At 34.7% G+C, this 16,528-nt stretch overlaps 1 protein-coding gene across 1 annotated transcript; it reads right to left on the bottom strand.

Annotated features, from left to right (window-relative positions):
- Positions 1-1,736: 1,736 nt before the first annotated feature.
- LOC128218584 (uncharacterized) lies at positions 1,737-7,432 on the bottom strand. Its single transcript, XM_052926289.1, has 10 exons — positions 7,324-7,432; positions 6,424-6,587; positions 4,555-4,705; positions 3,922-4,062; positions 3,604-3,713; positions 3,306-3,435; positions 2,995-3,096; positions 2,665-2,837; positions 2,101-2,284; positions 1,737-1,944 (listed from the first exon to the last, which is right to left on the bottom strand). The coding sequence occupies exons 1-10, from the start codon at positions 7,388-7,390 to the stop codon at positions 1,841-1,843; spliced, it is 1,326 nt and encodes a 441-aa protein (XP_052782249.1). The 5' UTR covers positions 7,391-7,432; the 3' UTR covers positions 1,737-1,840.
- Positions 7,433-16,528: the final 9,096 nt, after the last annotated feature.

Genomic DNA, 16,528 nt, shown 5'->3' with positions numbered 1-16,528 from the left:
TCTCTTTATTTATGACCCTCACTTCATTAACCTTTTACATTTAACCTATAACTGTTCACGAAGATTGATATCCCAACAGAGGCGTAGAGTGCATACTTAATCAAGGGATTACCTAAGCCGAAAAAGAAAAGATAACTAGCGATTATTGCTTGAAATATACTGATAGTTTTTCTTTAACGTTTTCATTTACCAATACAAAAGTACTTGAGAGAAGATTGATTGTAGAAATGGCTAAACAGAATCGATTGCTGGAGGAGGAATAAAATGCGTTACCGTTTGAGAGTATTTCAGAAAGGAAAAGGAAGTTACGTCATAATTTCTTTCGGTACATTATGCGTAGGTCACACACAACTGACAGTTGACGTGTGGTTAGTAAATGATACAGCGATAAAACAGGTTACTGAGAGAAGTAACCCTAATTATATTAAACATGGTCATTTAGGAATTATTATCCCGGAATACTTATCCAATATCCCATTTTGTACTTTAAGGTTTCTTACTTCACAAGCTGAAGCAAAGGTTGGTCGGAAATCAATCCAAGACTGACAGATCCCAGCGCTCAGTATATTGAGCAGAAAGATAACGGGCACTTGAGGGATACTTTGTTGACAGATCGTTTTGAATTTGAGTTTTATTAAACACTTAAGTGTTTTTATGAGAAAGGTATAGAGCACCTAAATGGCTGTCAACGAGTCTTTTGACTTGGGCAGACTCATGAATACATGAATTGTATAAGAAATGTCAAAATAATAAAAAGTATCCCTGATTGCTCATTATTATAGCTAGAGAAAGGTATTGGCTAAAAATAATTTATGTGCAACTTTTGTGTTACCAAAAGGCATTTTACAATGCAGTGTAAAATATTTGTGGATTTGCAGTTGAAGAACATATTTTACATTGGTATAAATCGTCGACTTGTGGCGTTTAGGGAACAAAATGAATGTCCAAATGTTAAAAACTTCACTGTGACACTACTGTAGTCTATACGCGCATTAAATTGTGGGTATTTTATAGGCATGTTATGCATTTCTGTAGCTACTTGTCTGAGAGAGAATTCTCGTTTTCGGAGGGAAGTGCAGGGACAATTAAGAATCAATTGAAATTTAGATCAACAGTCACTGATAATTCCTTCCTCCAGCATGTTGTTTTGATTTACGATATTCAATAAATTGTTTTCCTTTCTGAACTTTGAAGTTGATTAGCTCTAACTAAATACAACATATACATAAGTAATTTCAACAACTTATTTAAAAACTACATATTTATCACCCCTTGTCTCATCACCAAACTTACTAACATGTAACCGATCTATGCGTTAATCTCGTTATGTTAAGACAGAACAGTTCGTCCAATTCAGCCATTTTTGTTGCATTCAGCATCACGGAAGTGTAGCACTACCGCACTGCGCATGTCCACACTACGTGATTATTTTAATATTCCAAATATGGTAAACGCCGAAAAACTTACCACAGCCTAGTGTTCAGATCATGAAAATGCCATTTGATGGTATGCTTTACGAAAGATCTAAATATTCGCACGTTTTTGCACTACTTCCATTAGTTGAGTAACGTGAAATTAAATGTTAGTGGCATGCATGTCCAAAATTGTATTATTAAAACTGCATATATGCGAGTATTTACTGAAATACGAGTAAGGAAACTAAAACTCAAAAACAACATCTCTGATCCTTTAATAGAAATTTGAAACGAGTATTCAAACATTATCTTTTCTGTTTGGCCAGTGATGTCCTTAATTTCATCGAAATGTGAATGTATTTTTCAGGACAGTTTATTTATTGTTGTTTTTTTAAAAAGATTAGATTTTACCAAACGTCGACAGTTTATTTTGTTACCTGATTCCCTATCCCGCTCATCCTGGCCTTGATCTTGTGTCGTATCGTATCGATATATATCGGTGAACTACTTGCTATGACATCTCCCAGTTCTTCAAAAAGGGAAGCAACAGTGAAATATTTTCCGGTCCTCGGTAAAAAGAATGTATTTAAATAGTATTGTTCCTTGTGCTTAAACATATCCAAACTCAATATGTTCAGTTTTTAGCATATACATTAACTTTTAAAACAAAATGTTTACTACTTACTGGTGTTAGCTGTTGTACTATCTAGTGTGGTATTCGTCTTCCATCGGAAGATCACTGTGGTTGATGTTGTGCTATCTGTTTTTAAGTTGATAAAGACTGGACCCACACCGAAGAAATCGATAAGTCCAGTCATACATAACGACTTATCTGTTAAATCAGCAGTCGAAGGGGTTTTCGTGAAAATCTGTAATTCAAGTTTAATTGTATATTTATAAATATTAGTATTGAAATTAAGAGACCGTAGAAAATACAACACGCAATTAATTTACAACATGCATACCCAAAACAGTTCGATCAGCTCCATCGTCACATTTTTCACAAAAATAAATGTGCAAGTTGGTTTACAATAATCCCAGTGAATGTAACATTTGACTCAAGATTACGAAATTATTGCAAATTTAATATATTTCAAAACTGAAAACATAACGTTTTTTTCTAAGAGAAAACAAAAACCATGAACGAATATCATGTCGCACTACTTCTAGGGTTAGGGTTATATATATTGTACTTTTGAAATTATTACTCATTTTTGTTACTAAACATTTTAATCATAAATCTACTCACACTCAACTCGTGTTTCAAGCAGATCTGTACCATTGACTGAGTGTCCATCTCAGCACTCACGTTAATTGCGACGTCAAACTCCACACTGATTTTCCAGGTACATTCATGCTTACCAGGTTTGGCCGTAAAATTATAGACACCTTTGTTTTCTTCAAACGTCTGTCCACAAAGTTCTGAAAGAATGATGTACAATAACTATTTATAACCTCTTGGATGAAATAGAGCATAATTTTTTTTTTATTACTTTAAGGATATTTGATCATATTTGTTTTGCCAGTTGCAATATGATGCTAATAGCATGGAATTCACGTTTACAAACCAAACCATCACCGTTTTGGCAAATGTTCCTTCGTTGTGTTGAGCAGTGGGCATATGTGCGTGTAAAAGAAGTTTCGGAGCCTATTTGTAGGAGCTGACAGGTAGTAATTGAGTCTACAATATATTTGAAGTGTATATTTCAATATAAAAACAAATAACATGTTCAATAATGGACTCAAAAGTCTGTTTTTTACGGGTTTCGATCATTCATAGTATATGAAAACATCACTGATATATATTTGTCACAAACAAATACAGGTAAGATTATATGCTTAATAACGTGGTGCTTAACCGATTGCTATTTCCACAAAAGTGTCATGAACCTGAACTGTAAATTGTTAGGTAGTTCGGCCTTCCACACATTTCCCGTAGGTTTTCTTGGCAAGGGAACGAACAATATTTCGCCATGGTAACAATCCCTTTGGCGCCATCCAAACAGTAGCATACCGTATCCTACAATAATTGGATAATAAGTTATTGATCTATCACAACAAAAATTTAACTCGTATTTCGTTTAACATTCACTAAAACGGAAACTCATCGATGCGAGTTTAAAGTATATGTTATAAAACAAGAAAGTCGATGATTGAAAAAAAATACTCTTGCGTTTAAAAATAATACATGGAAAGTAAAGAAGTCTGATGTCGAGCATTTTTTATCACAGGTTTGCATCCCCTGCACAATTGTTCCGTTGTTAGATTCGAAGAAAGTGTGGTTGAACTTTAGGCATTCTGAAAGTATGAAACAATGGAGGAAATGCACTTGTCAACGGATGGCGTTGCTAATGCCTTTTATAACACCCCTGAATCAATATTTGAGGAAACAACGATACAGAAAAGAATAGAATTATTTTTAAAAGGGCATTGGATAATGAAATACACTATACAGTGTACTACTTGTATTCATAGATATATGACTGGAATCTAAGAGTTTCCTTACCATGCTCCGTTGGTTTCAACATTTCCCCCACAGAGAGATTCCTAACTCCAATTTGCATTTTATTTTCTAAAAACTTTAGGCAATTATTCTGCGAGTAACCCTCTTCTTTTGGCGAAATATAGAAGCCTTGCTTTTTATATTCTATCATAATCAAAAATTGAAATATCCGTTAAAATTAAACAGGTTTGCAATATTGTGAAATAGACCCATGTTATTTCAACCTAATGGTAAAGTCTGAACATGCTGTTGGAAGTTTTAAATTCTATTTAATGCGAAATCATGTACTTCTTATCAATGTCTGATTAAGTCAAAATACCGAAGAAGTTGAGGTTTTTTTTACAAAATATTCTTGAAAGCCTTGCAATTCCATATAACTGGTAAAAGGCATACCACATACAATGTAGTTAATCAATACCAATTGAGAAAGTTGTTCAAAATTAATTTGTAAAATCACGAGTTCGTGTTGCACATGGGCTTTAGTATTTTTCATGAAACAATAACAATTATATTACTGATACATTTGCAGACGTTCGTTCATACGTGTAAAAAGCTCAAAGACGATCACGATAATCGTTTTGATATGAAGAAATAAAACGGCATTAATAGAATATTTATGTTACATAGAATTTCTACCTTTGAAGGTCATGTTCAATATAATGTCTGCTCCACTTGCCTTGACCTTCACCTTCGCAGTCGATGAGAACATAAGCTGGACCATATATGGTGTAGAGCAGTTGATGTTCAATAATGTGGCTACCGTGTTACCGTGAAGATCTTCCTTTAACTGGCAACATATATTTTACACAGTTAACTATTCTCAATACCACGTTACAAACACCTTTTCGGAATAAGTTTTTTTGACCGTACCAACGCGGGAAAATATGCATTTATAACGGTATTTTGGTATTGATGCAATTTGTGTTTGTTGCCTTGTAACATTGCATGTTTCGTGTTTAGTTTGTGTGGTCTTGTGACGTAGTTTGTCTGATGCCTTGTAACATTTTGTGTCTGGTGTTTAGTGTTTGTTGTTTTGCAACATTGTATTTCCTGCTTTTTTATGTTTGTTGCATTGTAACATTTTTTGTCTCGTGATAAGAGTTTGTGTCTTGTAACGTTCTGTGCCTCTCGTTCTGTGTTTGTTGCTTTGTGACGTTGTGTGTCTCTCGTTCAGTGTTTGTTGCTTTGTGACGTTGTGTGTCTCTCGTTCAGAGTGACGTTTAGTGTTTGTTGCCTTGTTACGCTGTGTGTCACTCGTTAAGTGTTTGTTGCCTTGTGACGTTATGTGTATCTCGTTTAGTGTTTGTTGCCTTGTAACGCTGTGTGTCACTCGTTTAGTGTTTGTTGCCTTGTGGCATTGTGTGTCTCTCGTTTAGTGTGTGTCGCCTTGTAACGCTGTACGCCTATCGTTTAATGTGTTTTGCCTTGTGGCATTTTGTGTCTTTCGTTTAGTGTATGTTGCCTTGTAACGTTGTATGTTTCTCGTTTTGTGCCTGTTACTTTGTGACGTTGTTTGTCTCTGGTTTAGTCTCTGCAAAGTATTGGTCAAACAATGATATGGTTATATAGTTAAGGCTGCTTGGCTTGCCCCTTTCTTTTTCCAGTGTACTATTTCAAACAAGAGAAAATATTGATAAAAAGCAATGTTTAGTCTACTCCAGGGGTAAAAGAAATGGTTTGAGTGATGTTTTTTCGTGTGTTTTTTCGGTTGAGCTACTGCAACAAACATTCTAATTAGTGTTTATTTTATTTGTTTGTATTTAAAAATATCATCTATTATTCAAGATACAGTGGAAAAAGTGTTAACCTTTGTTTTGGATTGTATTATATCACTAACATATGCCATTTACTCGTTTAGCTCATTATGCACATATCAATGTTTTGCGTTCTATAGAGAAGGCTTCCCGACAAGCATGATTTTGACAGTCCCGGTGAGACGGGATATCCAGGATATTGAATTGTTCGGATGGTTTTTAAAGATGTTTCGAGAAGCATCTCCGACCCCAGGCATTTTGTCAATCTTTCCTTAATGAAGTGCGAGACTAAGACAAGGAAATTAGCGGTTATTCTAGATTTCCTGTAAGTTGCTCCCCCCACCCACTTTTCCGACGGTCCGGCAAAACATTACAAGTAGACTCAACACTTCATTTACCATTGTTCACATTAAGTATTCGCGATGAATGTCTTCCAGGTATGTAAAAGAAACATCTTTTCAGAATGAAAATTAAATAAGTTTATCATGATGCGGTTGTATTTAAATGAAACGTAATTGCTTCCCTTTAACACAAGTGCTATGTATGTACTTGAACATATAAGTAGGAGCAATAGATCCGGGTTTATAATATAACCTTAGATAAAAGGGTGCGGCAACATAATGATATGGAACTATGCAACTATTCACCATTATTAATGATATCGATAGCTATTATGAGTAATATCGTATCACAGGCTTGATATGGAATATGTCATTCGTTCACAGCTATATCCGAACTAGTCCTACATTACCTGAATACTATCGTCTGTACCACACATTTGGGCAACATTTTTCTGACGGGTAGCAATGATTAGCAGTTTGTCGTGAACATCGTTCGTATTGACAGTCCATTCGCAGGCTTCATCAATGATAATTGTGTGCTGATCTTTAAATGTGTGGTTCCTTGTGCATAATTCTGAATGGATTGAATGTATAGTTATACAGATTAGTAATGAATACCATAACAGAAAAAAGACCCCGACCAGCTAACGCAAATGCTCACACGTTTATCCAGGTTTTCAAAGAACGCGACCCAGGAAAAGTGTAGCCATAGTTATGGAACCTGTCATTTATAAGCTCAGTGTTATAGTAAGCAAGTGTATCAAGTTTTATGTTCCATTATTAAACTGTTGTTTTGCAACATTCGCGACTATTTTATTATACGAGCTAAAATGCATAACGCGGTTTGATTCCTTTTAAGTGTGTTGGCAGTATACAATTGTCTCATAGCCATCAAGACATCTTAAAGATGCACTCTTACTCCCAAATAAAATTTAACACAATTAATACAATTGCTTTATATACCAAAAATGATGAATAAATATCGAAAACAATGATGGATACCGAGTTAAACTAAAGTAAGGTGCAGAAAACACGATATTTCAACCTTATGTGATGATAGTAGATCAGTGTAAATCTTTTAGAACTCACCAATCATTTAAGATATTTGTGTTTTCAGCTATTAAATACACGGTTATAGTGTTGTTGTCATTATTTAATTTTATAAACCCATTGTCGAGTCAGAAATAAAGGTTTAACACTTAAAGTTTATGTTTGTTAGTAGTGATTTTAAATAAGAGAGTCACTTTAAACTATAGAAAAAAGAATCAAATAGAAAAGAATACTACGCGCATATATTGACATTGCCTTACCATTTGCTTCCGAACAAAGAACGAATATCATTATGAAAGCTATTCCTGCAATCTCCTTTAATTTCATTTTTCCTAATAAAAAAAATGTTATAAATCGCTAAAATTCGACACCCACATTTATAACTTCCTCAAATAAATGGTAAATGATTGCTACCGATCAACTCAACTTTATTGTTTCCTGAAGTGTTTCGCGACCCGGAGGTAAATGCAGGAAATATGGTTTAATTGAGCGGATGTTCAAAATCTTGTCTGAATGTCCAGATCAAACTTCCCCCTTAAAGTTGAAATAACATTGTAATATAGCTTTATATTCAAATTCAAACGCATTATTACTTCATATCAAAAGCGGGTTCATCTATCGACATAAAAACAGTTTTGCCACTTATATATACAAGTATACATGTAGTCAAAAGTGCAGATCTGCCATATTATTCTTTAAACCAATATAGATAAAGGGCAGTTTTGCCACTTTCTATCTAAACCACTATATATAAAGGGCAGTTTTGCAACTTTACTATTTAAACCAATATAGATAAAGACAGTTTTGCCACATTACTCTTTATACCAATATAGATAAAGGGCAGTTTTGCCACTTTCTATCTAAACCAATATAGATAAAGGGAAGTTTTGCCACTTTACTATTTAAACCAATATAGATAAAGGCATTTTTGCCACATTACTCTTTAAACCAATATAGATAAAGGCATTTTTGCCACATTACTATTTAAACCAATATCTCTGAAGCAATCGTCCAGGGGAAAGAAACAAGGGCAATATTCTGTGACATTAGCAAAGCGTTGGACCGAGTATGACATGCTGGACTTATTCATTTACTAAAATCGATCGGTGTATCCGGAAAACTAATAACTTGCTTCGAGTCTTACCTCTCCGACCGTAACTCAAAGCGTTGTTCTCTCAGGTGTACACTCGCAGTGTATCATTTTAGTACCGGTGTTCCCAAGGTTCTATTCTAGGCCCCTTGTTATTCTTTATATATATTAGTGGATTATATACATACATATAGATATGCACGACGAACAGGTCACTAAAGTAGATCATCATAAACGTATGAGAATTTTTGTTTCAAACGACCTTCGTTGGAGTGCCCAAATGACCACATTAAAACCATATGATATAAACCAATATAGTTAAAATTGCAGTTTTGCCACTTTACTGTTTAAACCAATATAGATTGAAGGACAGTTTTGCCACTTTAGTATATAACATTTAAACATGTAAACAGGTTGTCGACGTAATATATATCAATGAATAATCAAAATAACATATTGTTGGTAAACATCTCAGTGTTTATAGAAAGTAAAAAACAAATTTCCCGACATTTCCAGATAAATAGTGGCTCGATTGTTACGGAGCGTCTAAATATTCAGTTACGAAGCATTTGGTATTAAAAGGCATTTCGCATACAAATAAATTATACAGTTAAACTGCGATCGCTCGAGGACGCCGATGACCGAGCCGAAACCTCGAGGGAACCGATGTTTCGAACGACCCGAATTTCAATTTTCCAATCTGTTATGAAATATCTGTCAGTGTATATATTTTAAGTTTGAAGTCACCAAACCGACAGTTTACTAAGACAACAATTATGCATTGCGTTGTGAAAATCGCACAAATATTCAAATGCTGTCATATACTAAATGTAAAATATAAAAGAAATATCAATAAATGAATAAATAGAAATGTTCATTTTTACAAAATTGCAAAGCAAAGTGACAAGAAGAAATTATTTTCAGAGATTCCGATATTGGATCGATATGGTAGTGTTTATTCATATTTTATTACCCATTTACATTACTCACAATTAACTTAAGAAATAAAGAAAAGGTGTTAAATTATTACCTCGAGGGAGCCATAAGGTTGTGTGCATGATTTGTGAACTTGGGACCGATAATATTGCTTGACTCCTCGACATATTTAGATTTAGATGCAGCGTAGGTATACTTTATATGGAAATGGAAGGAAACGTGTTCGGGACCAAGCTCCGACCTCGAGGGACCGCCGGTTCTCGAACGACTGCTTGTTCGAACGACCTCAGTTTTTCTGTACCTGTTAAACTTTTTTCAAGCTAAAGATCAAACGGAAGTTATAGCTAGTATGTTATTTTTTTACTGATTTCATAACGTTTGCATTTGCAAACATTCTGCTCGTGTATAGGTTCCCGTTCGTGGGATGGAACTATTATCGCAGCGGTTGGATTAGGTGGTTGTCAAAATGTAGGAGCACTTTTCATTTGCATTTGCTGCAATAATGTCATCAATGCTCGTTAAGCTGTGTATATGCTAATGCAGTATCAAGTTGAATGACGCACGGCTATTTAAGTGGCAATGATTCAAATGTATTAGGCTATCATAGCTGTTTGATGATTTCCATGATACAACAATAATTATGCAATATCAAAAATAGAATAAGTGACCAGAAAAATACACCAATGTGTGAGGAATTTCGTGTTGGTCTGACCTTTCGATGACACGTCAGCATGGATATTGCTATAGAAAAGTACTCTTATTGCTAATGTTAAGAAATTAATTTGTCAACTCTGTTCAAGACTAAAAAACATCGCTCTATTGGGGTATTTTCTGTTTGCACATATTTAAACAATATGCAATCTACTGATGCACATGGTCAATATGCTCTGATGTAGTCATGTTTTACTCCTACTACTGCAACAATCCAACGGACTACTGAGTTATCTCCCTTGACAAAACCTCAACAAGATCAATGGCGACATAAACTCAAATATCGGAAACGTTAAACAAGATTGCGTAGCTTTTCTGTTCAATAACTATCGTGTACCAAATTACAAAGCTGTTCGTTTATGTCGCACGGACTTTATTTAACGTTGTCTCTGACAACATCGTTCAAAACAGTTACGTAAGTCGCAGCCCGCGTGATTAGATGTATTCACTCGCGTTCAATCGCTCATGTATTATTAAATTTAGTTGGTGCCGTGAATATTACTTGTCTGGCGTCAATCTCATATGGAAGGACATCCCCTAAAAATCACTGACCTGAAATCTATGAGTGAGAACTATAAGTGAATATTGGGTAATATTCTATCTGTTACAGGAAATATTTCGAGGAATAGAATTTCTTTAAATTCCGTCCAGGCTTCGGAGTAAGTTATTGAGCGACAGAGAGTGCGTCGTGGACGAGCAACTGCGTTTCTGTGAGTATGGCTGCCTTGGGGACGCCTGCTGTGGACTCACGTGAGTTACGAGCCACCTAACCTTCGATAAATTAAATTTCATTGTGTACTTTATGCCATGATTAACATAATCAAGAAAAAATGTTACATTCTATTAGCTGCTATCCATATAATTATGTATGTTCGATTCCCAGGATCTTATGTTTGACGACAATTTAAATCCAAATTATGCAAAACAAACCCACATTAACATGCTATGTAGCGCCGCATAGCAGCATCGCCGCATAAACGTGATTTTTTTCGTTTATGCATGATATTCAACGCATAAACAGGGCGACCACGTTTATGCGACGACGCTCATCGCATAAAGCAGAAATTGCTTATATGGGGCGCAACTGTGCCTTTTTGTCACATTAAGAGGATTAACTTAACCATTTATTATAAGGCTAAAAAATAGAGTTCTAATATTTCAATCAAAACGATGATGGTGACGATGATGATGATGATGATGATGATGATGATGACGATGACGATGACGTTGACGATGATGATGACGACGATGATGATGATGATGATGATGATGATGTCCATCCTTCCCGAAATCTTGTGACATGGGAGTATCCAGTCACTTACATTTATTCATTCGTGTATGAAGCTGTGTACCTGCTTTAATTCTTTTTATTTTTATTGTTCCAGAAACGACATAATTATGGCCCTTGGTTCAGTCAAAATTGAGATATTCTTTTCAGAATAATTTTAGTGCTCGCATAGCTCCTTACCTACCACACATAGAGTCACCAAACTTTACACAAATGTTCTCTTGCATGTGAAGTTGTACACACGAGTTTTTCATTTATACATACATATATTAATGACAGTGTTATTGTCCTTGACCTAGTCAGTAAAAATGTTTTATTGCTATTTTGTGGCACACATTGTCCTTTTCACAACTTTGCTTATTCTACGTAAAAGTAACCACTGCCCAAACCCACTGGGGGCAGTGGTTACAAATCACATGTGCATAACTAGTGACTTATTGCAATCGACATTGGAACACGTAAAGTTTGAACAATATCAATATTTGTATCACTGGCTTAAATTTCAAACGTTTTCGCAGAAAGATCAATTGGTTGGGTTCACCTTTAAACCGATCTTACTAAATATTTGTCAGAATTTACGTCTCTAAAAGTCTAGTTCAAAGCTAGTTGGCAAAAAAGTACGATCTTGATGAAACTTTATCAACCACTATTATACTAGTATGTGTTTTAATTGTTTGTTTAAGCGGCGAAATAGTGACCTTTTGCCACATAAAAAGTCCTGTTTATGCGTTGAAAATCACCGCATAAACTTGGTCGATTTCGTTTATGCGGCGATGCTGTTATGCGTCGTTACAATTCTAAAACGAACTTTGAAGTGTCACATGGCGTACGCGTTTCGACCATGCAAAGCAACAAATTAGGTAAGGTACATTATCATTGTTAATGATTGCCTCCCGTACTTTTTCCAGGACGATGGCTATAATTGGAATCGTGATTGGGGCCATAATGACTTTGGTCGCGATTGTTGCTGCGTGATGTGCATTGCGTGTATGTGTAAGCAGTCGGGCCGTACAGGACAAACCGTACAGCCGTATAATAACACAAGCACCGTCATCGGTGCGTACCGTAATATCATCCTTCTTTGTTGATTTTTATACCATTTGTTGTACGAGACATCCAACTATATTTACTTACTTACTTTCTTCGCTTTTTTACTGTGACATGTTTTTAAAAAAAATATTCGATGTTTCTTTCCAAAATGATATATATTTCAATAAAGTTGCAAAATTGCATTACGAGCATTTATAGCAAATTCACGGAACTTAAAATGTATTTCTTTAACTTTTAGTAAACCATGGCGAAGGGTACGGCCATCCCCCTCCCCAGTACAGCAACGCGGGGAGGTCAAACTACGGAAATTACAACGACCCGGTGTATCCTCCGGGGATGGTGGACGACCAGCAACGTCCTCCTGCGTATACATACTTCGATCCGAAATATTAACAGATTACCACACAAATAATTTTTAACAGTAACGCATCAGTAGCTGTTATGCACCAGTCAATTGTAACCACGGCCCCAAGGTCCGGGGGTATACCGGGGATAGCCGGGGAAATAGGCTGTGTTTTTACCTTTCAGGTGAATGCAGTGGTTTTGTCTTCGTGCAAAATATAGCGGGAAATGGGCCTAACCTAGGCTCCCTGGAGTGCCGGGGCTTTTAGCGGGGATTTTAACATCAGTTCGTTCCCAAAGGGCGGGGATTTTACCCGGGGTTGGCGTCCCCGCAATTCCCCGGACATGGGGGGCGTGGTTACAATTGACTGGTGCATTAGTTAATGTGAATACTATTGATGCTACTGTTTGGTTTTGTTTATGCTAGTGCATCTTAATATGTTTACAAACACTTGGCAGCATATTTAAATAATGTCTTTGTTGTGAATGCACTAACAGCCCTAGATGGAGGTCAAACTTCGGGAAATACGGGAATATTACAACGGCACTGTGTATCACCCGAGATTTATGAACGCACCGCAACATTCACCTGTAACCGGATCCTTAATCATAGTGACACTCTCATTCAAAATCAATACGTACATAAATTTTGAGTGATACACATTTAACTACCTACTAAATGATGCAATTATGGAAAATATTAATCACTGATTACAAGATTGTAACCGTGTATTTAATAGGTGACAACGCACAATATTAAATGACTGGTGAGCGCTAAATGATTTACTGCAATATTCTATTGTTTCATAAGGTAGAAATGCCTTGTTTTCGGCAACTTTCTTTTAAATTTTAACTCGGTGTCCTTCATAAGACCCATTGTTATCGACATTTTTCATCGTTTTTGGTATATCAAAACAATTTTATTAATTGTGGTTAGTCTTATTTGGGAGTAAGAGTGCATCTTTAATATGAAATCATGAGATCTCACGTTTTGTAATAAGTCTAATATCACTGGTTGCCATGCATTTTTGCAAACACTGCCTCGTTTGTAGACTACAATAAAAAAAGTAAAAACGTTCAATATGTGAGAGTGCACCTTTCAATAATTGAATGTTAGTTTATGGCTGTTTTATAGTGATAATTTTATTTTTTCTTCATGCATTTTCATTTTATAATCTCAAATGATGTATTTTAATTAACAGTACGCGTGTTTTATAAACTTTAAAATTAAAATCATAAAAGGTCAATATCAAGTCAGAATTTCGAATGTGTTAATAAAGCTGAGAATGCTAGTTTGAATACTGAAATATTGCTCATATATGTTTTTTTAGATGCTTAAAAATGCTGAAGCTACTTCAGACATGTTCAGGTACTCAATATATAACGAACTATCAACTCGAACCGCGCCAAAATTAAATGCAGTGGGAAATAGTTTAAAATAACAAATATATTGTATAACTAACATTGCTATATTCTTTTAATAACGTTATAGAATAAAACCACAGGGCGACCATTACGCTGACCAATCTTGTGAAGGCAGAATAGGCCCGATGTTGAAAACGAAGTGATTATTTCACGATTTTCTTACTTAATGGCGTCATATACAGTTTACACTGAACAAATTATAGCAAACCAGTAATGTATTGATTTTTTTACACTTCTGCAAAAATAGACTATATCTACCGACAAAGCTTTAGCTAAAAACAAGAGTTTTAGATTAATTTTAATAGAAAGCTCTGATGCCGAGACGTTGACATCCCAGAACAATAAAAAAGTCTGGTTCTAAAGAACGTTGATGTGTTGCACTTCCGTTTCTAAGATCGAGGGCAAACACAATAACCATGACAAATGTATTTTAATGAATCCTTTTTTGTTCTATTTAGTTATTTATTCACTATGATTGATGGTCTATGCGCTCATGCAATGAAGTTGACAAGTACATAGCTAATGTTTGTTCTTTTCAGCAACAAGCAAACGTGGAATTTTATTGTTTGGTCTAATGCTTAATGATGGTTCTATTCCTTTTATAAGTATTTTGTCGTTTTACACAAAAAGTGAACGTAAATAAAAAGTTAAAACTTTTGTGTTATCGTGTGTATCTTAGGAACGACCGACACGGTTAGAAGTTCACTGAATAACTGGTTAAAGGAAAGAAATTGTAATTATATAAAATAACACACCAATAATTTTTTTCATTATTTTCCGAGTATTTTTTATACAACAATTGTATATGTAATTTCAAAATCAGTTTTAATGCAATTAGATGAATATGTTTTAACCGCGTTAAAAGCAAAGACAAAACGACATGATAGACGGTAATTGTAGGGAAGTATCTCGAAATAAAGATACTTTTAAATACTTTTACCACAAATAGTTTGATCTTAAGTTTAAAAATCGGTTCAATTGTGTAATTGGTTTTTAAATATTTTGCTATCGTCCATATATACATTAATAACCATTTTATGAACATATGCGTCGAAATTATAATGGATATTTTCTCCTGAAGTCATGCTAGACATTCAATTTAACTTACTGCTGTCGACCCTGGTCGTCACTGCAGCTACACCTTGTCAACAAACAACAGAGATATATTTAACATGGAAGAGAACATTACTATAGTACAGGTTTTGAGAATGCTCTAATGATCGTTTTATACTGTCTATTGAACGTTGGGTCGTGTATACTAGGCCGTGTCAAAGATCTGGATTTGACTTAAGTAGTTTCGTGATCTTCGCGCCTAGGTCTCAACAATTTCATCCATTGCTTATGTTCACTTATGTTTGGAGACACATACGAGAGTTGAATTAGGAATCCGGTAACATACATTATGTAATCTCCACCCAGGGCAGTGATATTCTAATGAAACGGACGATAATTTACAACCAATAATATCGAAAGACCTAGGAGAAATAATAATAACACTGTTGACGAATCACAGGTAAGTTGTTCTCATAGGTGTATTTTATAATTAAAAATAGTTTCGTAGAGTATTTATTTCAGATAACACATCCATCATGAATATAAAAACAGGAAAATGACATACATACATAATGAATTCAAACATGACAAAAAGTAATGCTTACAAAAATATAAATTCTAGAGAATCGAGAAATAACACAAACATATTTTCTCTCTTTTGTTAAAGAGAGTTTTAAGGACTAAAACCATGTGATTTAAAAAGTCGAGTTTTAACATTTTCAATGTTTGGCAAGCGAAACTCATGTAACCTTTTAGAGCTAAGCAAATTTTACAAAAAACTTTTAATAAAAATGTATACTGGATTAAAAAAGCATTTGCAGTAACACGCATATAAGTGCAACAAGAATTAAATAGTTTTAAATGCGAACATGCCTGTCATTTTCCAAACAACAATGAATAGTAGCTTTGCGATGACTGCAGCCAAGTTGTATTTCAAGAACTATATTTACATTTATTAACAATGAAATCGTTTAAGTGAAATCCGATATTGTCGAGGTTTCAGGGAGCAGAACGGACAAAATCAAAATGTATTACACTTATTCGAAAAAACATTAAAACAATTAAAACAATAATACAAGAACAAACATTACACTGCAAAATACACATGTGTCCATATTCAATTACACATTTAGCCATAGTTTGAAATACCGGCTATTTGCCACGTAGGCAGCATTTTTCAATACGAAATTCTTTGAAAGTAGGGCACTTTAACGGGTATATATAGATAAAATAAATATAAAGATTTGTACTTTTAAGTATTGATGTTTGTGAATATAGAACCAGCATACTCATAAACATGATATTCACTACGGTTACTATACACATTGATTAAAGCAAAAGTCCATATAAAAAAGGCATTTGAAATAATGATGTCCCCAAAACAGAGGTATACATAGAAAGCATTGGACAATATTAAACTGACCTAGTTTAGTTAAGTTAAAGAATTTCCTATCTTGCCAACATGTTATGATACCAAACTATGTTTTGGCATTTAATTCTGATGCCGTAAATTTCGAGCAGAAAAAGCTGTTTCCTAGTCGTGCTTTACCTTATTTAAAAAAACAACAAC

The sequence above is a fragment of the Mya arenaria genome, chromosome 14 (assembly GCF_026914265.1).
Source record: "Mya arenaria isolate MELC-2E11 chromosome 14, ASM2691426v1".
NCBI classification, from domain to species: domain Eukaryota; kingdom Metazoa; phylum Mollusca; class Bivalvia; order Myida; family Myidae; genus Mya; species Mya arenaria.
This window is presented reverse-complemented; position numbering and strand designations above follow the sequence as displayed.

Excerpts from the sequence above, each read along its gene's own strand:
- LOC128218584 (XM_052926289.1), bottom strand. The coding sequence starts at position 7,390 with ATGAAATTAAAGGAGATTGCAGGAATAGCTTTCATAATGATATTCGTT. Across the intron at positions 4,063-4,554 it reads ATTGAACATGACCTTCAAAG|AATATAAAAAGCAAGGCTTC; the intron begins GTAGAAATTCTA and ends TGATTATGATAG. Across the intron at positions 3,436-3,603 it reads CAGACTTCTTTACTTTCCAT|GATACGGTATGCTACTGTTT; the intron begins GTATTATTTTTA and ends CAATTATTGTAG.